Genomic DNA, 25,899 nt, shown 5'->3' with positions numbered 1-25,899 from the left:
TGTATTTATCATTTATATAAATGCCAATTCTAATTTGTACTAACAAGTAATAATTTCATTGAACAGGAACTGTGCATCTAATTCCTGTAACAGTATTCCATCAAACAGTTAAATCCCTTTTATTTGATGTCAGGTTATTTACAACTTTGTAAAAGAAATAAGTCTTTATATTAGTAGTCCAGAGTTTCTCTTCAAAGTTAGATCTGCATTATTTCTTTGCTTCTATATAAACAGATCTCATACTGCCAGCATTTAATCAGCAGAATATGTCACCACTTAGGCTCTTCTTCTGTTTTAAGGTCAAGCTCTTTTCTTTCCATTTTGCAAACTCCACTATTGGCAAAGCTCTGAGCAAAGAATGTTCTAAATTCCTCCTGGCATTTCTCAGGAATCAGAGCACCATTTCCAAGCAAAAAGAAAGTTCCAGAATGCTACACTGAAATTTAAAAATAAGAATTTTGTCCATTTGAAAAATTCCAGTGTTTATTTTCTTAGTGTCACGTGTAAGCTTTCAGAGAGAAGATAAGGGTGGTTCAGGAATAACATGAGTCTTCCTATAAACCACATTCTAAGCATTGTCCTTTCAGAGCTCTTTGGTTTAAGCACATTCAAGGGTGCTCTGTGTATGCGTCACAGAAAAAAATCATTGCATCGGTTTTTGTGTAACCATCCTAAGACATATGAACATTTAGGATAGGACAAGGGCCAACCACCAGGACAGTGATGCACTGAAAATGTAAAAATGTTTATCAAAAGTGATGCTAGTGGAAAATCTAGCAAAAGTTTGCTATATAAAACTTTTGAAAAAATGCAGAAAATGCAGGCCAAAATGACGAAGAACAAGTCACCTCAGTTATAAGATAACAAATGAAGTATACATAAGATTAAATTCAACAATAAATAAATGATGTTAAACAAATATTGTAAAATATAAACTTCATTACAATGTAATGAAAGAAAATGGAAGCAATTCTAATATGCATTGAGGTTACTTGTGAATGTAATACTTGTGCAAGCTGCAGGAGAAAATAATAATCTAATATCTGACCTGGAGAAGGTATTAAGGAAAAGCCTAACTTCCGGAGTGATAGCATTTTAGCATTTATTACCATAAAAATAAATATTTAAATGTGAGGTTATTCTCACACTTCATGTTAATCATATACTTAAGGACCCTGTTAAACCAAAGGGCATCAGTGCTTTCTAGAAAATTCTAAGCTTGTTTCCACAATAATGTAACAGAAGATTCATATGTTTAAGTGATGGCCTAATAATTTTTAATCAGAAAGTATTATTATAGATCCAGTGTATGAGAAATACCTATCTCCTGTCAGGTAAAATAAAAACCCATCACAACACATCTCAAATCCTCAGGTGTTACTCCGAGCCCTGAAGTGATCAGAATCAGCATTTGTAGCCCTGCACAGTTTTTGAAGAATCATCTTCACGCTCAGATAACATCCCCAGCTTCGATGATGAGCCCCTTTAAACTCAGGCTGCTGCTGTGGGCACAACTCTCCAGTCAATTCCTCTGAATGATCATCTGAATGAAGATGATTTAAAGGGCAGAGAAGAAACAGGACCAGTCTACAGAAGTTCAGGCAAACTAGTAGCTGAGGTTTCTGCCAGCATCCTTGGAAACAGCTAGTTTGGGTCAAAATCCCCAGAAGGTGTGAATAATGCAAACATTGCAGCCTAAAACACATAAAATCTTTTTGTGTGTCTCAGAGCATTTTCTCCCTCCAAAAGCAAATATTTTCTGTCACACTTTGGAACTCTAGTCACAAGTAAGCTATATAGCCTTGAAATTATTATTCCTAGCACGTTTTGTCTTATGGCTTCCACAAGAAATGTAAAGGGTTTGTCAAAGCATCCAATCATCAACTAAAAAGCTTGTGAAACACTGAGCCACTGGACATATTACAGAGCTGTCTGAGACAAAGCTTCAAAGAGAGACAAAGAAAATGTGCTTTTCTGCCACAAAAAATGAGCTACAATTTACCCTTTACTACGGGGAGAGGAAGACGAGCAACATTTTCCATAGTACTCCATTAATGCATTTTGTTCTTTATGTTTCAGTATCGCTTCAAACAAGTGTGACTTGAGCTGAACATGACACAGGGGGCTGGGGAGACTTCTCCGGGCCTCTCGCAGGCTGCCACCCCCGGAGCAGCATCCAAGGAGGAGCTGTCAGCTCCGGGAACACAGAGCAGCCGACGCTGCCGCTGCGTGGGGCCGGGGCACAGCCGCGGCGGCTCTGCGGGGCCGGGAGAGCCGAGAGTTTATGAGAGAGGCACAGGGAGTTCCCTCACACATGAGGCGAGACAGACAATAGCTCGCAAGGCCGATTAAAGATTTGCAGGCTTTAGACTGTGTTTCAAGTGTCCGTGTGAAAAGCGGTTCCCAAGCGGAGGGGCGAGCGCCGCGCCGGGCGGGAGCGGCAGCGGCCTTGCGCAAGCTCGGCCTCCGTGCGAGCCGGCCCGGGCCCGGCTCTGAGCGGGGACAAACTGCTCACCGAGCACCATTATGCCAAACTCTGGGCTCCTTCCTCGATGTGGACGAAGTTCCACTGGGCATTAAGCTGAGACCACCGAACTCCTTTTATCCTGACCCAGGAGTAAGATTACAACGCGGCTCTCCGGAGGCAGCAGCAGCTCCCTTCCCTTCTCTAAGCCTCAGTTATGGACTGCATTTGAAGGCTGTTGAAATGACTGGCTTTTATGACATTGAGAGATAAGTTTATTCTTCCGTGTTTACAGTTTGAGAGGAAGACAGTAAGATAAATCCAAATGCATTAATTTCTCACGCTAATTCCTATACACTCTCTTCTCCTCCCTACAGGAATGAGCCAGTCATCATGAACTGAAACTAAATACACTTTACTTCATGCTAAGTCTTCGCTCATATTAAATTACCTTCCCCACATCCTCTCAAAAACCCCAAAAAAATCCAGGATGTATTTTGGAATGTTAGAAATACAATTAAGACGTGACACATGAAATGTGCAGTCCCAAATGCTTCTGACATACTTGATTTGCTTTGTCATAGATCATTCTTTAAAAGAAAAAGTTAATCAGGAAGCTCAAACAACAACAAAGGTGTCTGACAAATTACCTAAAAGGCATCCCCACTTTTGCCTGACTGCCCAGACAGGAATGCCATCTCTCCTGAAGACATCGGTTCACTTAAGTGAATTTATGTGGCTGAGGATGGAAGGCTGTGAGAGCCAAGGCATACATTACAGAGCTGCCTTAATGTACTCAGCTCCAACTCGGGCACTTTAATCCTCAGGGGATTTCTGTTCACAAGCTCAAGTGCTTCTAAATGTGAGTCAAGACTACAACTTCACGTGAATCACTCACTTGCCAAAATCAGCTATTCCACAAAATTTACCAGGCGTATTTCTTGTTCAAAGCTATAAAGCTTTAAAACATCAGGGTGTGGGGCTTTTAAAAGAAGTTTTAACGAAAAAACCCATAACCTCAACATGAAATCAATACTCCTAAAAATCCCTGTTTGAGAAGAAACTAACAAATTCAGAATTAAGTAAATTCAGATCTGATTTACTTACAAATAGGGATGTTAACTGCATGGTAACTACCAATTCCTGCCTCTTTACTCTTTGTGCCATATTTTCATAAAGTCCACCTACCAAATCAAAATTGTTCCACTTCCTCCACAGCCCCAAAAGCAACGTAAACTATGAAAGTTTAATGATGGCCTCTAGTAAACAACCCATATGGAAACTCTACATATTTTTTATAACTTGCAAGTTTTCCTGTTGACTTCCGATTTTCACCATTTTTCCATTTTAGAAGTATTTTTCTTCCTTCCCTCTAACACTAGAGAAAACTGGCCCCATGCTAAAACTCAGTATGTACTAACTCTGTCAAAAGCACAAATAATTTCTCTCCAGAAGGTCACTTTTAATCTTAAATCCCTTTGTAAGTGTCCCTTGCAGCCCAGTACCTGTAACCACAGCTAGGCTGTGTCATACACAGATACGTATTTGTGATACACACCGTCAAAGGCTCCTGCTACTTTATTACACAAGAAGGACTTACCACACAGAAGAAATGTTTAGAAAAAAATATGACCATAAGTCAATCATTTAACAAAAAAGGGAAAATAAACTTGGGATGAAACCTTTATTGGGGACTAACTACCACGCTTTGGGTGCCACAAGCGAGTCCTAAATTTCAAGATCCTTTCAGAACTGTGCCTACCATACAATATTTCAATTACTTTACACATTATATTTTTACCTGTGATACTTCTGTGTGACATTTTACATATTTAACATGGGAGAAATTCCCTCCCAAAATATCCTGTAATTTCACTGCTCCTTACTCCTTTACCTGGAGCTAGCTGGGATGCCTGAAACATGTTTTGCAACAAATTTTCCACTCCTGTATAGCAAGGAGTAATTGCTAGTAGGTGACTGATACTATTACATCTAATTCCATGTGCTTCTGTTTTCAGCATATGGATCATTAGATATTAACATTTCAATTACTTATGAGTTTATAGTAATAGACCTTGCTATGGACACAAATGTCTGAGGACAGAGGGTTTGGACAGAGAAGTGAGACATGCAGCTGGAAGACTTCTGGGAATGAAATCCCTTCTTCAAGGACACATAGTGTGCCTGTAAATTTTTGAAAAACTTCTGAGAGAACTTTTTACTTCTATCTACAAGCCTATTTTTACAACAAAGTTCTGAAAAGCTGCACACACTTTTTCCTAACTCTTTCAGCAGAGATTTTATTTTGCAGTCTAGCAACAGTATCTTCTAAAAGCATACAGTTATTATCTTACAAACTGTTAAAGTTGGTGGGATTCTTCTAGAGCACTCTAAATACAGTGTGTACCAAAGACTGGCACAACAAAAAGCTATTTTTATTTAAATAAAGGCATAGCAATGCAAACGAACAATGCAACTTCTTTTGGAGCCTATCAGCAAGACCCTGAGTCTGAGGATCTGATTTGTGAGGACTTTTCAGATGAAAAATATTCCCTAACTGCAATGAATATGGAAAGATTTCTATTCCCAATGCAGCAATGTGAAAGAAAGCAAATCATCTGTCATTCCTGTTAATTTAATTACAGGACCACATTCAATTATTCAATATAATATGTAAATAAGGTTAGTTGACAGCACATGCTAATTATATTCATTATACTAATTAAATCAAACAATAAAAGGGAATAAAAATGTAATGAAATAGAAGGATAATTTAAATTATCAAGAATATTTTAATTAGAAACTGTAATTCTACAGTCTGATATAGTAGGGTCGGCTATTGAAAGATTGGACATTATTTTTATTACACAGTTCAGCTTTACATGTCCATCCTGGGTGTCATGGGACCTGTTTTTGTACAGCAGCAGATTAAACGGTGGCCAGAACAAGAGAATCCCTTTTCCCTGCTGCCCCTCCAAGGAGCAGATGCCCAGTGAAGCTGGGCTGTGAGCAGGGGCTGTCTGGCTCCGTAGCAAACACGAGCTCACGTATGGATACAGAACAGACAGGGCAGCTCAGGCCTCACCACTGGCCTTGCAAAGCTTCAAATATTAAAGAAACACTCCTCGCCTTCTGCAGTTTGCACTTCCATAACTGATTTATTTCTTCAGTGACAGCAGCTGCCCTGGAACAGCTTTATGAATATTAAAACAAAATAGGAACGAAGGAAGGGAATATTACTAATATATTATATGTGGGCAGAGTCAGCAAAATCACAGCCTTTTTAAAATAAACAGAGCAAGCACTATCAAAACACTCAGGAATGTGTTCCTCAGGAATCCATTGTCCTCAGTGCTCCTCGACAGAATCACTTGGGGCTGGCCCAAGAGCCAGGCGTGGTGCAAACACCAAGTGGGAGCCCAGGCAGAGCCTCTGTGTGGGACCCAGCAGGAGGGGTCAGGGCTCCTGGAGCTGGGGAAATCTCAGGCTCCCAGCTGCACAAGAGAAAAGCACTTTCCTCCTTCCTTCTTCATCTGCTACTCAACTAACTCTAAAGACTTCTACAGACAGCATAATAAATGAAGCCAAACCTGTATTATACTAAATGACTGGCATATGATGCTCTTGGAAGATTTTGTTCTATGAATGTGAAATATTTAGGAAATTGCCCTCTTATGATTTTGACTGCATAGTGGTAGTAGTTCACTTACTTAAATCACAGTACTACTACAGAAGGTCAGTGCTAAGGTTGACAGGCTGTAACATTTCTGTTTTAGAAATCTATCTATTCTCCAAACCGGGGAACTGCTTTGCTTTTTTTATTTTTCTTAAGTTGCCCTTTTTTCCTTCTTCCAGTATGCTGCTTTGGATATTTATCTGTTGATGTGGATGGACAAAGGAACCACAAAAAGGGATGCTGAAAACTCCAAACAACTGTTTGTCCTTTTCTGTGTTGAGTATTGAAAGGAATGAAACATACCTCCATTTGCAATAAAAAATACAAATTTAGAGAGGAAATGACTTTAAACTACAAATTTTTCCAAACAAATGCACATTTGACTGCAAGCAGAACCTGAATCTGCCTTGAAATATGTCAGTTATGGACTCAGTTAAAGTTGATTCAAATACTAAATAGAGCTATCTGCCTTTATAGAAATTTGTTTTCATAGCTCAAGTCTAGTGTATCTATTTTTATTACACTGTACTTGCCAGGACTTCAAGCCTACTATTTGAAAACTTTCACTGTGAGACCAATTTTTTATTTTTAGTAGGACTCCCCAGATGATCAACAACGGAAGAAAAAATTGGAAGCTCTTAACATAATAAAAAATTAAACCATAACTGAATGAATAGAAAGAACTTCCCTCTTCATGAAAAGCAGCCTGTCTAGTAGAAGTCACAACACAAAGAGCACCTTAAAATAATGACCATAAGCAAGTCATACTGCTTTGCCTGGTAGAAAAATTACTTCCTTTCACTAAAAATCCTTCCCAGTATTTTTCAAGTACCTGAGTGAGGAAAGCTTCAGTTTTTCAAAATGCTTTTCTAAACAAAAAAGCCAAACCCAAACGTCTCTTCCTCGGGTAAAATCCTATTAATGAGGATTATTAGAAATTACATAAAATGTAATGTCATGACATCCGACATTGGTGCCTCCAAAGCAAACCACCCTAAAAGAGAGCTTTTAGGGTACTTAAAGGACTGACACAGCATGGCTGTCTGACTGAAACCCTAAACCTGACTTTGAGAGCTGCAGAGGCCACCTTCAGCCCCAAGAGCACAAGCTGAAGGCTCCAGGAGCCAGCTGGGAAGCCCCAGCCCAAGGCACCCCCCAGGGCCCGGTGCCCGCTGCCCCCAGCCAGAGCTTCCCAGGCACCGGCACTGCTGGCACGGCAGGCTGGCACTGCTGCAGGACCCTGTGCTGCAGGACCCTGTGCTGCAGGAACTCCCTTTGCTGCAGGACTCTGTGCTGCAGGAACCCCCTGTGCTGCAGGACTCTGTGCTGCAGGGAACCCCTGTGCTGCAGGGAACCCCTGTGCTGCAGGGAACCCCTCTGCTGCACTGCTCCTGCGGTGCCAAGTCCTCCATGCAATGAATCACATCTGTTTGGACGTGTATGCCAGAACAGAAATAGCTGAGCTGCAGAGAGAAGACACCACGGTTTGCTGGCACTTCTGGGAGCCAGCTCGACCCGTCGGGCAGCAGAGGGACTCGAAATGGCAGCAGCACCACACAGGGTTAAAAATGACCCCTCTGAGGTGCTGCCAACAGGCAGCTCCAGATCCTGAGTGGGATTTTGGTCACACAGGGTAGGGAGCTGCAGCATCCTCCCTCCAGCTGTGGCTCATCCCACAGAAACACCACTATATAATTATATAATACTTGTGACAGCACTGTCTGCTTTAAGATATTTCAGTGCTCCAATTATAGTCAATAACTCTAAGAATGCTATAGAGCAGCTTTTCTCTAAAACCTTTCCTGACAAGTTTTAACACTTCCTCCTGCTCATCAGCTGAACTGAGGGCACTGAGCTCCTCACCCTGAACCCCCATCCCAAAAGCTGAGCAGAACAGGGAACAAGCACAGAGAGAGAACACAGTGAGTACCTTCCCAAAATGCAGCATTCAGCTGAATTGTACCCAACATGTGGGCACCTACACATTCAGAGTCAACTTCTCATATTCCAAGAGCCAGTGCCAAGCCCTGCCCTGCCCAATACACCCTGAGATGCTACATATAAACTGAGGAAACCAGGAGATTTTTAAGACAAATAAATTTGAAATATTTTTTGAGTTTTTTGTCTGTGTTACTTTATAAGCCAGTAAGAGAGGTCACAGAGTCCAGTGGCAAAAGTGGGCAACAGTCAAGGAAGCTAAAGGGTAATTTCCACTGTTTCTTGAATAGAGCATTTAGTTTATGACTGAAAAGATTCATGGAGAAGAATGGCTCAAACACGAGCACTGGCAAGCAGGGAGACAGCTACACTGGCATCCAAGGACAAGTCTTCATGGGAGAGTAGCTTAGTTGGCTTTTAAAAGGTTTAACTTGGGTACCACAACCATCTGACCAAGCTGATGTGAAGCTAACTTAGAATTAAAAATATCAGTGGCTAAGTATGCCTTGGCAGCGTGCAAGGCCAGTTCAAATCAATGCCATGGCAGCACAAGAACTACAAATGGAGTTTGCTTATGGACACACAAAATTAAATGTCTTTGTCTTAACACACAACTTCAGCTTCTCTTTTGCAAACACATCCGTTTGGGCTCACAGGAATCCCAAGTGCTTCAAAACCAATGCTGAGGGGATGAGCTTCCTGACTAAATGAGAGACCCATGACTAAATGTGCCCTTGATAACTTCTGATCCCCTTCTCCATTTGCCTTACCTGGTTATCTGGGTTGTTTACAGTGAAGTAGCCCACACAAATGATGACTTCGTGCAGCAATCCTTCACAGGTATGCTGAGAGCAGTACCACAGCAGGGAGCTGATAATGTGTCTGAAGGCCAGGGACAGCCCTTCAGCTCCCACAATCGACTGGAAAATAGACCAAGAAACAAGATCACATTCCAGCAGTATGTTTTAGAACTTGTGTGAATTGCACACACATCAACTGCACCCTTCTGGGGTGTTTTTGCAAAGTACAGACTAAGTTTTTCCTTGTAAAAGGCCACAATCACATCTCTTTTTTCAGCTGCTTACTGTTCACAACTGGAATATAATATTAAAAGCCACAGAAGCAAGAATAAATTCAAATTTTCAAGGGACACAGGAAAAACTGGATTCTGCTTATTTGACATTCACTGTAGCATTAGGTTGACCATTTCATTTGACATACATTACATGATCCAGGAATATTTAGTAATATATCTTAGAAATAAGCAAAAGAAACCAAACCATCTTCATTTCTGCAACAGAGCAAAATGCATTTCTCATTAATAACTCATGCTCTAAATAGAATACAATGATTAATAACAAATAATGACTTTTCAAACATTACAAAAAGTTAGAAACATCCAAAAGGAGAGAACACTCAGCTGCAAAGCTTCTTGGGATGTTTTTTAAAAGTAGGCAAATAGCTGTAACGTGGAGATTCAGAATTAGATTTTATCTGTGCAGCCTACAGCCTCTATTTAATAAACATGTCAAGCAGACAGAGCGACACAGGGTCAAAGGGGAAAACTAAAGCACAAGGAATGAGCATCACAGTCTCCTAACTCTAATGAAACAGCAGTGCAGGCCTGAGAAAATCTCTTTCATTTCAGAGTTTTCTTTATTTTCTACTTTGTATCCTGTGGTAAATACATACACATAAATCCCAGGCTGTGGCATATTTTAGTCCTGCTGAATTCCAAATACACCCAGCAAAAGCAGGATCCTTGACAATGGAACCAGGCTCAGCTGTGGATGCTTTCGATCTTGAACTTCAAGCATTCTGGTAAGTCAGTGTATTTTCAAAATTTAATGCCCAATACAGCCACCATTCACTGCTTTATGTCATGTAAATGCCATGTTCTCAGGTCCATCCTTATTTAATTAGTGCTGTCTGTGCATGTTGTGACCCAGTACTCTGGGTTTAACCTCCACTGATAACAAGAGGTCAAAGGGCACCTGAGTTTGTGTATAAAAGTTAAACTAATTTTTCAAGGAAACTATGCTTCCTTTTTAGCCAGAATTAATATCAGCTCAGGACCCTGTGCTGTTTCTCACTACCATCTTTCAATTGTTTATATTGTCAAATTAAATGAAATATATACCCATGAGCCATCTGTGCTAATACAAACTCGAGAATACCAGACCTCTTCTGCTAATCAGAACCTCCTATTTCACAGTCCTACCAATCTGTGATAAAACTACTCCTTAGAGATAATGATCACACAGGAGGCTCTTCCCTCTTCTTTCTGCCAGCCTGCCATGGCCCACGGGGTCAGTGTCCAGCAACCTGCCTCAGGTGGATGTTATTTTTAACACCACAGAAACAAATCACATCAGTGCACGGCAAGGGAGAGCTGTGGAGGCTACTCCAGGGTGCCTGTCCATCACAAACAGCACCATGCCCACAGTCCAGCAAACAGCTGGACACCTCCTGAGAGAGCCCTGTGTCCAAGAACTGAGAGAAGCAGCTCCCACTGCTGGGGTTCTGGCCACCCTTCATGCAATAGTTACTGACTTGCACCACTTTAGGTAGAACAGACTAACACAGACCATGGGGTTTGGAAGTTAATGCTGACTGTTTCTTGTAAGCGCTGGGATGTAAAGGCATGGGTAGGGGGATAAATACAGACAGGGTAAGCAGGAGATGGTGTTGTAAAAATGAACAGCAATTTCTTGGGATAGCAGGGAGCAGCCCTCCAGCCAATGTGATCTGCTACAGCTCCCCTGCAAACTGTACTGCTCCAGTTCAAGGCTGACTCTGGCATGCACCTGTAACACCTACAGCAACACATAAACAGGCAGTCTGTCCCAAACCCAGAGGCGCTGAACGAGGGGTAGGAGGGAACTGCCTTGATTGACAGAATGAAATGCATTCAGTATAGCCTGTAATCAAACTGCAGTCAATAACCTGCTTCTGTCTCTTCAAAGAAACCCTGCCTGGACTGGAGCTGCAGGTGCAGATGAACTCTGCTGCACACAGAAGTCTTTGTTGCAGATGACACCAAACGTACTGAAAGTCCATGGCAAGAAACACCAACTGAAGGAGCCACACTGAATTCTTCACTTGTGAAAAGCTCTCATTGAATTTAATGATTTCAGATGGAGAGTGTGGTACAGCATACTACAAATTACACATTAAATGAAAAAGAAACCTGTTCTGTTGAATTGTGTAAGATCAATGCTGCTAAATGTGTTTTCAAAGCAATGCCTTCTGACAGGTGTTTTATATTAGCAATACAACTTTACCAGCTTACCTGAGAAATATACCAGTATTTGTATGGCAAAATCATTCATTTACACTTGAACTCTGTTCACAGACAAAGGTAGCAGTCCTTCTCAGGACTCAAAATGCAGCTTTTAAATTTTTTAATTTAATAGAAATTATGAAAACATATTTTCCGATTTTTGGTCAACAAAATTTTACTTGCTAAAGAAATTATATCAAGCGATTATCAGTTTCAGCTGCACAATCTTAAATCAAGTGGCCCCTGAAAGCACTGGAAAATATAATATGTGGTTATGATACAAGCAAATCCTTTCACATAAGAAAAACTGTTATTTCATCCTTTTGACTAAGATTTTCCTTTTTACACTTTTGGGTCTTAATAAATATAAAAAGCACTATGCTAGAAACAAGTAAAAAAGAAGTTAGAAAACATAATGGATTGGATTCAGCATTTAAAGTATTCTAAATGTCCACTTTTTGGTTAAATTCATCAGCCCCAGCTATATGGTAGACATAACAACAGTTAGAGATTTTATGCACGAAATCTAACATTTAAAAATTCCTTCAATAACTAACATCTTAAAGACAAAACTCAGTTCAAAGACACAATCAATAATTAACATTTTCCCACTAAGAGAAGTTTTAAAACATCTGTTACCTGGAAGGCAGGCAGGTCAAGAACAGCAAAGCTATTGAAAAAGCGTAAACTCTGGATGGCCACCTGAACGGTGCTGGCGGCGTAGCTGTCCTTGGGGCTGGCTGTGTTTGGATCTGAGATGGAGCCGTGGAACAGGACGCAGTAGAGCATGTGCAGGACCCCCACCAGGTCCGTGGCCTGCAGGGCTGCGCTCAGCCCCGTGGGCTCCTGCCGGCCGCTCTCGAACACGCTGCACGACCTGCCGGGGATCGGAGAAACACTCAGCTGGGAGCCAGGGAAACCTGGTGCCTCGAGTGCCAGGAAACCACAGCGCTTCCAGAAAATACTGGCAATAATTAGGGCACCGTCTCGTGCTCTCTCTAATTGCAGCGCAGCTGTATTGTTCAGGATCTTGCTTCACATCCTGTGCCCGTGCTCCTGCTACCAGCGCAGAGCCTGCGGACACTGGGAGCACACAGGGGCTCCATGCAAGCCCTGCCTCGGGTCAGCAGCCTGCTCCCACCTTTGCTGCTTGCAATAGCAGCCAGCAGCAGTGGGAGAACTCCCTGGAGCTTCTCCTGCCACAGTGATGGGCTGCAGGCACTGGAACAAACTGCCTACCTAAGTAGCGAAGTAAGTTACTGGGAACATATGATCTTAATCAAATGGGTCTGCAGGAATTTAAGAATGAAGTGTGGAGCAGTAGGAAAACACTCTGCTGCTTACTTCAGTCAGATGTTGTTATGGGAGACTGCAGCAGGGCAGCAAAGCACGCAGCACAGCTCGTGCACGCGGGAACTGGGTCTCTTTGCCACCTTTTGGGTGTGCACATAAAATAATGGAGAAGGTTTTTGGTTATCTCAGTTATATCAGCACAGACAGGCAAGTAACTCAGGACTGCCTTTTCCATTCTTACATCCAGACTTCCAAAAACACTTCACATAATCCTTCAGGAGTTTTACCGCTCATGTTTTTTTACACTATTAATAATCCAGAAGATTATGCAGGACAACTATTAAGGAAGATTCAGAATATCACTACCCTGGAGGCTAAATAATGTGGGGAGGGTAGGCAAGCACAAAGTGAAGCCCCAAAATAATTCAGCAAGTTTTATATTCTCTGATTCTAATTCAAACTCATAACATAAATTACATGAATTTCATTTTGGAAACACATTTAGTCAATATTGGTAATCAAAGGAAACACTAAAATAATAAAACACAGCAACCAGTAACAATGAAAATATGCTACATCAAGGACTGGTTTTTACCTCATCTACTATGTTTCCATCTTTAAAAAAAAAAAAAGAAAAAAAAAAGGAAAAAAAAAGAAGGAAGTGTCAATATCAAAAGAGACTGCAAATATTGAGTGTATATATGATTCCTTGTTATAATTAAAGGAAAATATGACAGATTATATGAGAAAACATTACAAAAGGATAACTTAAATGAGGGTATTTTTCCCTTTTATAACTACTAAAAGCAAAGGAAATGGATGTGAAAATCAGAACCATTTTCTAAAATCATCTGTAAGTTTGAAGACCTCAGTTTAAGAAAGCAAAGACCAGGCACTCGGAGGGCTCAGAATATTCCTGTTGAGCAGAACCAGGAAGGAGCTTTCCCTTGACTAGAGCAGCTCTCAATAACCTCTCCTGTATCTGTACCAGGAGCACCCTGCACTCCTCTGTTACAAACACTGGCTCCAGTGACATTTCCAGCACAGATTCTAGGCAGGCTGACTAATCCTGCTTTTTACAATTGCAGACAGACTTCTTCAACAGAGAAACTAAACCATGAGCTCAGCAACGACCAAGTTTTGGCAACCATCACCTTGTTTTGTCATTTTCACTCCTCCTAGTGAAGCAAATAAAGCAGGCAAGAAAGCACCACCTTACCAAAGCAATGTCTGTCCCTGAGAATTTCTGTCTGTTAGCAACCCTCCATCACTTCCTTGGACCACAGGAGGGAAAGAGGCAGAGCAGGATGCTGAACCTGCCTTCCCCAGGTCCCAGAGCAGCCCCGAGCTCAGCTGAGTATGACAGGACAGTATTTGGGCTGTACACAACTTGGTCTGCTGGCACCCATCTGTTTCCACCACTGTCCCCTCACATCTGCAGCTTTACAAAGCAGTAGGTCAGATGATGTAAGGAGTGGTCTCATCTGAAATTAGCACTTATGGGTACCATTTCTGAGCTATTTCTATTTACAGTCTGTGAATATTCAGTGCTGCTGAAAAAGCTATTCAGTGTTGTACCCTCTGCTGCTACCCCCAGGATCAATGTCCCAGGCCTACTTCAGGGACACCTATGCAGCACAAAAACCACTCCACACTGCAGAAGTAGTCCACAAGTCTGTGACAGAAGAATCAGATCTTTAGTAAAGCACAGTAAGAAGAACAAAAGCAACATAGTTGTGTCTGTTGTCCTTAAGACCCTAAGATTTACTCCACAAAGAATAAAAAGTGGAAAAAACCCCTAGAGTTCTAAGTGTGTTTGGGTGGGGCTACGCTGCACAACAATTTATGGCAGGGCTTTGCTTTCCCTATGCCTGGATTCCATGCCCCAAATCTTCATTTTGAAGCTCTGTGGTCTCTAAGTGAGTGTGTGTGAATGGAGCCAGCAGAGACACTTCCTGAGCCATCACCTGGCTCTGCCAGCTGTGCCTTTGGAGATCCCTGCTGCAAAGTTCCAGGTGTGCTGGCACATCAGCCTGCCTGGGAGGAAGGCACAGACCTGATGGCTGCAGGAGCAGGGAGAGCTGGCAGCTCTGGGACCACCCCTGTGCACAGCTCTGCCCTGTGGGTCTGGGCTCCCTGGTATCCCTCACTCCAAAATACCTTCTGGTGTCCAAGGATTTGTTCTGCAGGATGCAGTAGCCAAAATGTGCTAACCATCACTTAGTTACACTCGACTAACTAGAATGTTTATTGACACAGGATCACATGAGAGCACAGCTCCTCCTGCCAACTAGTATTTCCTAACTTCACTCTTAGCTTTTTCAGCTGTACAAAACAGAAAAGTACACTCACAGTCAAATGATAACCCCAAATTAATTACTGGATACGATACCTCACAGAATTTTTTTCTGACTCTGTGCAATCAGAAGATTGACCAATTTTACCAAAGGTTAAAGTTAGTTTGCTTTCAACTCTCACTCCATCATTATTTTTAAACAATTCCATATGAGAAAGCTTACATTGCTGGACGAAATCCTTTTACCATTTTGTGCTGCTCTGGGGCAGAGAATGAATCAAAATATACATTAAAAAGTCAATTGTAAAATAACTAAATGCAAGCATTAGTTTTTTCACAGAAAAGATGAAAAATTTTCAAGTTTGTGCACAAGTTTGTATAGAACAAAACTCTTAAAGAGTAATTAAAAACCTGTCTTTTAGATTTGATGGATTGAAGGAACTGCCACAAAGAATTTATTTTGGATGTTGCCTGTACTACAGCTAATGTGTATGTGAACAGAACACTGGCTCCTGTTGAAGTGAACTGTTGGTTCCACTACTTTAAGCCTAAATGTTTACAATAAAAAAGGTAAAAGAAGTTACTTGTACTTGCTTTGGGCTTTAGAACAGAAGAAAGCCTACATGAAATTATGTAAAATAAAGCATGAACCTCTGCCTCTACTGCTCTGAGTGATTTTTGTCAAGTCTGCACAACACTGGGTTTCATACATTTAGCAGATTTTTAGCTCACCTCGAAAAATAAGCCAAATGAAAATTCAGTTCTTTTGGGACAGACTGAAGCAAAACCCCCAAAAACCTTCATAACATAAGATGACAATGTCACACCAGAAAATAAGACTTTACACAACTGAAGTTAAGAGATCAGATTCCTAGAGCTGCAATTCCTCTTAATTCTCCTATTTAAAGAAATTTTGTCTCTGAGTCTGTAACAGCTGCAAAAGCAAAATAGTCACTATGGACAAAACCCCTTCAATTAATCCCTGAAGGGAAGTAAGACCCACTGGATCTTTAACACTGGTTGACAGAGCTGGGAAAACAAACAGGCTTTCAAACTTTACCAGTCACAATAATTATGTGTTAAATATAAACACAGAAAAACAGACAAATATTTCTATTACAGTCAAACAACCTGCATGATCTTAAAAAAAAAAAAAAAAAGTTTAATGAAATGCACAGACTTTTCATTATGGGTTGCCACTGTGATTTTTACCTTGGCCATCAAGGGGTCTCAGGAATTGGTCTGTGATCTATGACTTACAAAAAGAGTTTAAGAATTAAAAAATGTGGATATATCCATCACAAGAAAGAAAGAAAGAAAGATACTAAGCAGTGTTACTTTGTTGCTTAAAATACACCACTATTTATTAAAAACAGGAATTCAATACGGCTTGATAAGAAACAGCATACTCTGCAGAACAAGTATAAAACTACAATTTCTCCAAGCTTCAATATGAGCAAACTGTTTATATCTTAAAATATATTGTTTTAAAAACTGGCTGAGTTAACAATCAGACAAGCCTCTCTAAGGGTATACATTATAATGTTTGTATATTTGAAATATATACTCCTGATTAAAAACATGGAGTGAAATGAAAACATGAGTTTCCAAGAGGCTTAGAATATAATCTGTTGGGGCTTTTTATTATTAGGATTTAAAAACTATCATCAGGACTTTTTGCTTCTAAATTATTTTATTTAGAAAGAGATGTCAAAATAAAGAGGCCAAATAATAATAAAAGAAGAACAAGGAAGTATTTAGCACCTGTCAGACCTTGCTGCAATTCCCACTGTCAAGCAGGGACTGCAGTGCTGCACAGAAGTGATGAACTGAAGCCTTCCAGTAACTTCAGACACAAGTTGGAGTTGGAGTAAGTTTAACACCACTGGCTGGAGCTGCTGGCCCTTGGAAGTGGTGAGAAGCAAAACCAAGGATCAGACAGACTTGCATCTGAGTCCCCATCCAGCAGCCAAAACTGACATTATCTTAATGACTGTACCAGAACTGAGCCCAGCCCTGCCCACTGCCGTGCGCATCCGGGACAGGACAGGCACCCTTCCCTGGCTCAGAGCCTGCATCTGCAGCTTTCTGCCTCTGCAGCTGCTAAGCACAGCTCCATCAGCTGCTGACACACATTTACACAGCCTACCACTGCTCTGGGATAGAACAGCAACTATTTAATTACTGCACTGCTCTGCATTTTCCTGGGGTAACGAGAAAGCTTGAAGGCAATTCTGAAACAGAGAAAACAGTAAAACCTTTGAACAGCTGGTGTTCCCAAGGACCTACATAATTGGAGGGACTGTTATTGGTAATATTCCCTTATGCACAATGCAGTATCCTCCTTGTGTGTGTGTTATTGCTCTCTACTGCCCTGCTCCTGGGGAGAACATTCTGCCCCAGTGACTGACTCTCACCCTGCACTGCTGCCCTTTGTTTCCCCAGCATTAACTCTGTGGCAGTGGGAGTTTCTTCACTCACACTCATGGGCAAAAGTGAAACAAGGCATTAACTCTAGCCCTCCACAGAGAACAACTGAACTTGTGGGACAGCAACCGCAGGTCCAGACAATTAGGGAAAATGGGATCTAGGCTGGATGAGCACTGGGCAGCACAGGAGAACAGGCACACAAGCAAAACCTTTGCTGTGCTGATAAAGGACCTGCCATGGAGATCCTCACTTAGTGTTTCCCCTGCTTTTAGGACAGGCTGAGCTGAGGCAGCAGGGCCATGCCTTTATTAATGCTCCTTGCATTCCAGGCCTGCTCATTGTTTTCTGTCCTGTGGGTACAAGCCAAGCACATTCCAGATGTGTAGTCAGGACCTGAGGGCCCAAAACAAGCCTTGAATCTCTCATACTTACAATGACACACTCTGGAAAACAGGGCTGTCATCCTGAGCATTGCTACTGGACTTCTGCAATTCCACACAGATTTCAAGAGGTTTCTATGGCCACACAACCCATTGTTATTCCATATAAAGTATATTTAATATTTTGCTTTATTTCAGGTTAATTAAAATGCCTGTTTTCAATTCTGGCTACTGTTACTCCTAATGGGGAGCAAAAGTCAGTTAAGCATTACCAGGGTCACAATTTTCAAGTCTAAGTATCAAATGCCAGTTCATCTGCTCAGCAGAGAGAGCTCAATATTCACACCTGCTGCATTTTCTGATTTCTCCCTACAAACAATAAGGGACAATGCCCTGTTTTCAGCTCTCATGCTCCATTTTTTTTTAAACTCATCAGGGACGAAGGAGCTCCCACCTCCACTGTTAGCTATAGATGCAAAACAGCATCAGAAAAATGGGACTTCCAGTTGGAGGTCTCAAGTCACCCTCAATGATATCACTGGGTAAGAGAAGAGGACAAAAAGTATCAAAACAAGCTTGAAACAAGATAACAAGTTATTAGGGTTTTCAACAATTGTTCTTTTATATGTATTCCATGGTGTTTGGAAAATGTGCTATTCCATCCACAGCTAAATTTCAATTAAAAGAATCAATCAACCATTTATTAGCCAGTATCAAAAATGATAATCTGAAAAGTAAGATCAATATCAAAGTTAAATCTTTTTTAAAGACCTTGATTATTAATGAAAAGAAAATCCCTCTCTTATAATAGGGTATGTTTATAACATATGTTCAGAATAGATTCCCTTATTTCAATAACATTTTATGATTTTAAAATTGAAAATCCTCCAATTTATGTTTCTACATTAGTAAGACTTTTCTTTACTGTATCTAACTCCATGATTTTGGACTTTTTTATTCCTAAAAGTCTACCACAGTAATAAAAGAAGTCTCTTAATTCATGTCTTAAAATTTTACCATCTACATTATATCAACCACTGACCTCATTTAAAACATAATGTTGATTTATATATATATATATCTCAAATAATTTGAGGCTGTTCTCTAATAATCATTATTGTTGTGACACCTTGCCTCATGCAGAGGCACATGCAGAGAGGGACTTGACTGAGATCTCTCTACTGCCTACAGAATTCTTTCCATGAAGGAACTGTCCAAGTACACACTGGGTATCAGTTCAGGGCTCTGCTGAATTTGGAGTTTTATAAGATGTGCTTTTGAGGAAGACACGAAAGTCTAGATTGGCAGCTCTTCCTACCTCAGAGCACCAGAAATGGCCAAACATACTTTGTACCCAGAGGACTGGATCTTTTCATTGTTTAAAACCTGAGTTTTAAACAAGAACTTCTGGCCCTCTGGGGATATGGCAATTAGAGCTGCAGTACAGTTCCCTATAACCTGGTGGGATCTGAATGCACAGGAGAAGGATCCCACAGCTCACAGAGGGTTCTCCAGTTGTGCTGGGCTGGTTTGAGCCCTTAGGTGGTTCCTGGTACCCCAGCCAGAATTTCCTGTCCTGTGTCAGCTTCCCACTATGCCACTCACTGCTGTGTGCTGAGATCTGCACACAGGCCAGACAGCACTGCCACAGCACCCTCGAGGATTTCACATGGAATGACAACTGCTATGTGACAGAAAACAGCCTGAAAAAGCTCTACTGAAAAAAATCACATTGATTTTATATCCCCATCCCCTGGTTACCACTGAGGAGCATAAAGAGTTTCCAAACCATCTTATATAGGAGGATATGTGAAAAGAACATTTTAAAACTGCTCTTGCAACAATGGTGAAAGCCTGCCATTAATTTGGCAAAACTTCTTTTCATGCTGCAGTGTCAGAGCACTTGAAATACTTCCTGGGCTCCTCAAATCTCAGTAACAAGCTCAGCCCTTGGCTGATCAGAGTGGCTGGGATGGACAGAGGGCTGTCACAGGCAGGCTGGCTTGGTGCTCAAGCCTGGATCAGCTCAGCTGGAGAGAGAGAAAAGCTCACTGCAAAGGCTGCAGTGCCACCACCACCATTCACCAGGAATGAAAGAGTATTTCTGTATTTCTCACAGAGGGGCTGCCTTTTGTGCTGCAAATCAGGTATCAAACATCATGTATTAGTGTAGTGTGATGTATTTAAGGATTCAATAAATTTGAGCTCTGTTTCTGCCACCTTAATCTGTGCTTGGCACTACCTTTTTCCATTTAAATCACCTCCAGCACTGAGGACTTCTGTAACAAGACAGAATTACACTCTGCATACACTGCTTAAATGACAGGGGGCTCAGGTGATGAAAGACATGTGATTTAAATTGCCCTTCTAATCAGTTAAATCAAGGCTTTTGATCTTGAAGTGAAAGACAACAGTTTTGAAATCTCCAGGTTCATTCCTCTCATTTATTTTCATGCTCAAATGAACAATCTAACCTGCAATCACGAACAACCAGCACCTTTGGATAAAATCCAGAGCATTGCTGTTTATGGAGATGGTAGGATCAGATACTTCTTGGTGTAACTGTGAAGAAAAACACTCAACCCCCCAAAATTGTTCTGGTGCTACAAAGAACAGATGTTCTTGATGGATGTACATGTGCAGTGCTGTGCTATTTTGGAGTGCAAAGATCTCTAATATTTTGGTGAAGTGTGTGCCTGCTACAGAAATTGCAAACATTGTATTACTCACTCTGAGCTAGAACTATTATTCTACTAACAGAAGGGTGATGTTTTTATTATTTTATTTAGTGAGTATTTGACTTCTGGCAGTGCTCTGCTGGAATTTAAAATGCCAAGTTGGCAGCTTTCAGAAAGGGAAATTTCAGTAAGTTGGGATGGTCTCTTTGGGCTCATATTTCTTGCAGTTCTTTTTCCATGTGTTTGTGTCTCTAGCTACCAGCCACAGCTCTTACCTACAGCTTTGTTTCTTATCCTATGTTTTATTAGCTCTAGTTTTTCAACCCTAGAATCATTTTACCCTTCAGGAATGCATTGTGAAGTTCTGCCTGCCTTGATTTTTCCTGTAATGTGTAACAGTAATGGTGTGGTAGGTTCTAGTCAGTGCAGCCCAAAGCTCTGAAATTTTGACTCCCCCCAAGACTGTCAGGCCGTCCTACACTGCAGACCACAGAAGTCTAGATTTGCTGGCAGGCACAAACCCTCATGCACACTTTCCACAGCCTTGGTTAGGTTACAACAACAAGCATTTTGCATTAGAAAATTCCCTGACAAATCTAGTAATAGCTTTCTTTACGGAAAATAGAATTCCCGTACTGACAGTGGTATTTTAAAGAGCAAGAGCTGAATTAGGCTGCTCTAGAGACAAATCATAGAGACCAATCAATTAACAGTTGATTTTAGCTGATAATAAAATACCTCTTGAAGGCCTTGAGACTGGACACTTCAAAGTATCAGTGATAAAAGCCCGTGTGGAATGATGAGTAAAGGAGGCAAAGTTTTCAGCTCTGATAGATGGCTTATAAGAAGCAGGCTCAGTGCAGGTAACTCATGACAGATTGCTGGTAAGAGGGTGAGCAGAGGGAATCTCCAACATGTTTCTGTCCCTGTGTGTCTCACAGTTCTGCCTGGCAGCCTCAGCAGGAGGCCCCAGCCTGAGCAACATGTTCTGAGCTGCCAGAGGAAGTGCACCCACCTTCCACTGAGAGCCAAGCACAGCTGGCACATCCCATGCAGCACTGCCGTGGCGCTCTGCAGGAAACCTGCTACACTGGGGTTCTCATCAACAGGGCCTTGAACTGACAGGAAACAGCAACACAGCTTGTCCACCAGTCCTATGTTCACCACGTAACTACAAACACAGGAAAAAGTGGATTACAAAAAACAGCTCCACAACAGTTTTGGTAACTTTGCAAAAGAAGCAATTTTTGCTTCTCTGCTATCAAACCACTCAAAAAGCAGGTTGTGATCACTCAAATACTCTTTTTGAAAGGGTTCAATAAAACAATTTCAATTACAATAACTTCAGATCTGGCTGCCTGTGACTATCAGGAGTTTTTGTAATGAGATCTGAGAGTTGTAGGATAATTTGTATTATACTGTACAAGAAAGATGACTGTAAATGTTTATTTTAGCATAATGCTAGGAGGACAATGGAATTTTGCCATAATTAGATGATTTATAATAATCTTGATTGCTCTGCAACAACACAATTTCTTTTTAGCATGAAGAGGTAAACTCTGTAGAACACATTAATTCAAGAAGACAATGATGTTACCCAGATAATGTTTTATAACAATTCATAAATCATAGCAAGCACTGGCCAATTGTTGGGCTTTGTTCCCCTCTTATAAATGCATATACACAACAGCTCAGGGACTAATAGAATATTATCAACCTTCTACCATCAGTATAGAAGGATCAGCATCAAAAAACCTCCTCAGGACTCAATCAAATTCAATATAGAGAAAACCATGTAGTGACTTTTTTTTTAAACTGAAAACTCCCTTCTTTTTTATTAGGGTTAACCACATCATCATTGCTGATCCTCAGATCACAACTGCTGAAGTTCCTTCTTTGAATTTCTAATAGCTTGGAAATATATGTCCAAAAAATCTGCTCTTCACCCTTGTAGCAAGATCTCTCTGTCCACAGCAGGTTCTCTCACACTTTGATCATTATCAACTCCACTTAAACCATGGACAGATGTATTTTTTTCCATAATCTTTGCTGATCACTTTGCTGATATCACCTCACTTTACCTACTTTCCTTTTCTACCACAAACATCCAGTTTCTCAGACTTTAGCCTTTCTCAACCACCATATTCTGCTGACTTAGGTGAGATCAACTCTCTTTGTGGACACAAAGGTCCACTGTAATCACCTCCATTTCTTTCCCCTCTAATTTTCTTTCCGTTTTCCTCCACTCCTACGAAGCGGGAGAAACCTCCTGTCAAAACCAGAAGAGTGCTGTTTTATCCTGTGCCTCCACCTCACTGAAAAGACATGGGCAAGCAATTGCCTTCAGACACCAACAAATGATCCCCTGTTCCTACCCTGAGTGCCTACCCCAACCCTCCTGCTCCTGAGATCACTGTCCCAGCAGCTGCTCCTCAAGTGCACTTGGCAGAGGTGGCTCTAAGAACAGAGGCTCCTGGAGAAGGGAACATCACTGGCTTTAAGTTTACTAGACTTAACTAGACTTAACTAGACCACCCTAACTTGACTCAATAGGGAACATTGTTAAGTAATATTGATTCTAGTCAATAAAGACTATTGATTAGATAATGCTTCTCACAGAAGTACAACTGTTTATTAAAAATAGCTATTCCCTCACAACAAGTCCTACAGTCTGATTTTGAAAGAAGAGAGGATTTTGACACTAAGGAAGAAAACCTCATCCTTTTCAGACATTGTTGTTGCTCAAAGACAGATTTCTCTGCTACTGTCCACCCTAGTGACACAAAGCTTTTGGAAGAAATTAAGAAATTAAGAATAAAAATACACTGGATATAAAGCAAGCAGTCGAACTGCAGCATGGAAGATTTTTAAAGCTGCTGAAGCACGGCAGTTAAAAACACATAAAGAAGCACAAAGATTACTTAAATGAACACTCATTGTGCAGGTAAATTTGCCTGTTCTATTTAGCAACATGAAAGGTTACTAGCATTAAGATTCTTGCCAATTTTGATCTAAGCAATTCACCTGATCACACAGGTGATAAACAAGTTCTCCTGCATTAGCGGAATAATTCCAGGAACAGAGCTGGGTGTTAGATACATCACAGTCAGAGAAATGCTGAGTGCTGGAAACAGCTCTGAGAAATAGGAGGGAAGAGGAAGAACTAAATAAAATAGAGCTAATACTGATAGATGGTGGCTCACAAAAAGGCACAACCTTTCTCATCAGCATTCTCTTCCCTAGCAGCATCTCTACAGTGTGACACCTGCACTGCGTCCACTGTCCCCCTCCTTCCCACCCACATCTGGGCACAGAGCAGCTGCTCCTCTGGCAGAGAGGAAATGGATGAGAGCTTTCAGTCTGCTGGGACTGTTCTTCACTGACATCTGGAGACAACAGGAAGATGCATGGAGCACTCCTTTCCTTGAGGAACTGAGCACACACACAGGTGGAATGTCAAAGCTCTCTAATCTACTGCCTCCATCTCTTTTTACCCACAGGAGCACAGCTGAAATAACCTGGCTACCCTTTTAATGCCCAGACAGCACATAGATAATTGGTGTTTATGCATCAGGTCTAATTGTCCCAAATAGAAAAAAAAAAATAAAAATTCAGTGCTCCTCTTTCTTCGCCCATGTTCCTAAAACTCTCACTTAATCAACTCCCCATGACATTCAATACAATGACCTGGAGGTGAAAGATTCTCATTAATGACAGAATTTGTCTGGTTTTGACTGGTTTAAAATGCCCTCTCTCTTTTTTTCCTAATTGCACCATTACCTTGTCATCATGCCTTTCATTCCCCATTTATAACCAGATCCCCTAAAGTGCCTCAGGTGAGGGACCTGCTCGGATTCTCATGTCTCTCCTTATCTTGAGGGTCTGCCTGTGCTGGGCCCAGTCAGTGTCAGATGTCTGCTCAGCACAGACCTCCCACCCTCCCATTCATAAATTGCAGAATACAACATCCTGAAATTTCACACTCTATCAAAACCTGTTTGGGGAGAAGGAGAGTTACATGAGAACACAGAAGTTTTAGAGGTCACTGGTATCTATGACAACTGCTTGTTTTGCTTTTCTCCTCCAGATGTCCTCTTTGTCTCCATCAGCATCATACCAGACTTTGAAACCTCTGAAGGCTCACTGTGACATGTTTTCAGTAGCATATAAAGAAGAACTTAATTTCTTCAGAGGGCTGAAGACACACCGGTGACTATGTATATGATAATTTATTGATAACTATTTATATAGTTTACAGTGAAACTGTACACTTTTAACAAGTCTAGTATACTGCTGGATATATATTAGTTTCGTATATTTAAAATATGCATTAATTATGTATGCACTAATATATTTAGGTTCAGTTATAAAAATGAAGCTACATGATAAGATCAGATTCTAGGAATGACTGGGTGATTTTTATAATAGGAAATGTATGTTTTTTTACCAGCTTATATGAATGTATGCATGACATGAGAGACCACAGGCAACAGGCACAGATGGCTGGCACAAAGAACAGAGAGAAAAATATACGGAAGCTAGCCCCTAGGTAATCAGGAGTTAAAGTAAATGGAAAGAACATAAAAAACAAGTCCAAAAAGAAAAGAATCCTGGGTTTCTGTATTTCTTTGTCTGCAGTTTTTTGAAGAACATTTTTGATTGAGAATATAGTATTTCAGTAGTCTTCTTGACTACCCACACAAACTACTCTGACTGCATCAAGGTTAAAGCAGTTTGTTCCTCTCTTAAATCAATGCAATTTGCTTTCTCTCTCATAAGGAATACTTAGAATAAGTTTCATCATCTTTTTTTAAACCTGATTAGGTCTTGGACTCTGCTGCTGAAGGCTTCCACTTGTGAGGATTTACTTTTCACTTCCTGTAATATCTTCAGTGCAGAAGAGTGACTGTTTCCATCTGGGAAGCTGGAGATGAGACATCTGAAAATCACAGCAGTTACCCTCAGAAGTCCTGTTGTTAAACCTTCAAATACCTGCTTATTTACACTTCTGCCTGCAGTAGCATTATGGTCATCTGGAACACTAACCTAAGAGAAAAAAACACAAACATCCAGAATTCAGTAAAACTAACCCAAGTTTGTAGAGAAACATTTACAAATTTGTACAGGCCTACACTGGAAGTAATAATAAAGTAACATTCTAGCAGTGCTGATGGACATGAAACCATTTCAGGTACACAGTAAGGTACAGCACATAATCCAAGCTGGACCAGAATAAATGAAGTCAAAAAAATGCCATGTCTGAGAAGCAAGGAAGCCTGGTAGCAGCAGAGTAAGCCATTAGTATGATTGTGTTCTTATGCATAAAACATCACCAGTGACCACTGCACTTGCCCATCAGAGGTCACCCACCTGTCAATCATGTCAGAAGCACAACACCCAGTTCTCTCTGAGTTCTCTCTGAGACCTCAGAGGAATCTCATTTTTCTAAATCATTTAAGTA

The 25,899-nt window shown here is 41.0% G+C and overlaps 1 protein-coding gene across 1 annotated transcript in view; it reads right to left on the bottom strand.

Annotated features, from left to right (window-relative positions):
• Window positions 1-25,899, bottom strand: part of SCAPER (S-phase cyclin A associated protein in the ER) — a 135,718-nt gene that overhangs the window by 10,798 nt on the left and 99,021 nt on the right. The window contains exons 26-29 of the mRNA XM_041489801.1: window positions 25,255-25,484; window positions 21,454-21,609; window positions 12,001-12,238; window positions 8,849-8,998 (exon numbers count right to left, since the gene is read on the bottom strand). Of these exons, the coding sequence (XP_041345735.1) occupies window positions 8,849-8,998; window positions 12,001-12,238; window positions 21,454-21,609; window positions 25,255-25,484 (774 nt within the window). The remainder of the gene's footprint in view (window positions 1-8,848; window positions 8,999-12,000; window positions 12,239-21,453; window positions 21,610-25,254; window positions 25,485-25,899) is intronic.

Source organism: Pyrgilauda ruficollis, unplaced genomic scaffold (genome assembly GCF_017590135.1).
Source record: "Pyrgilauda ruficollis isolate IOZ18807 unplaced genomic scaffold, ASM1759013v1 scaffold96, whole genome shotgun sequence".
In the NCBI taxonomy this organism is placed as follows: Eukaryota; Metazoa; Chordata; class Aves; order Passeriformes; family Passeridae; genus Pyrgilauda; species Pyrgilauda ruficollis.
This window is presented reverse-complemented; position numbering and strand designations above follow the sequence as displayed.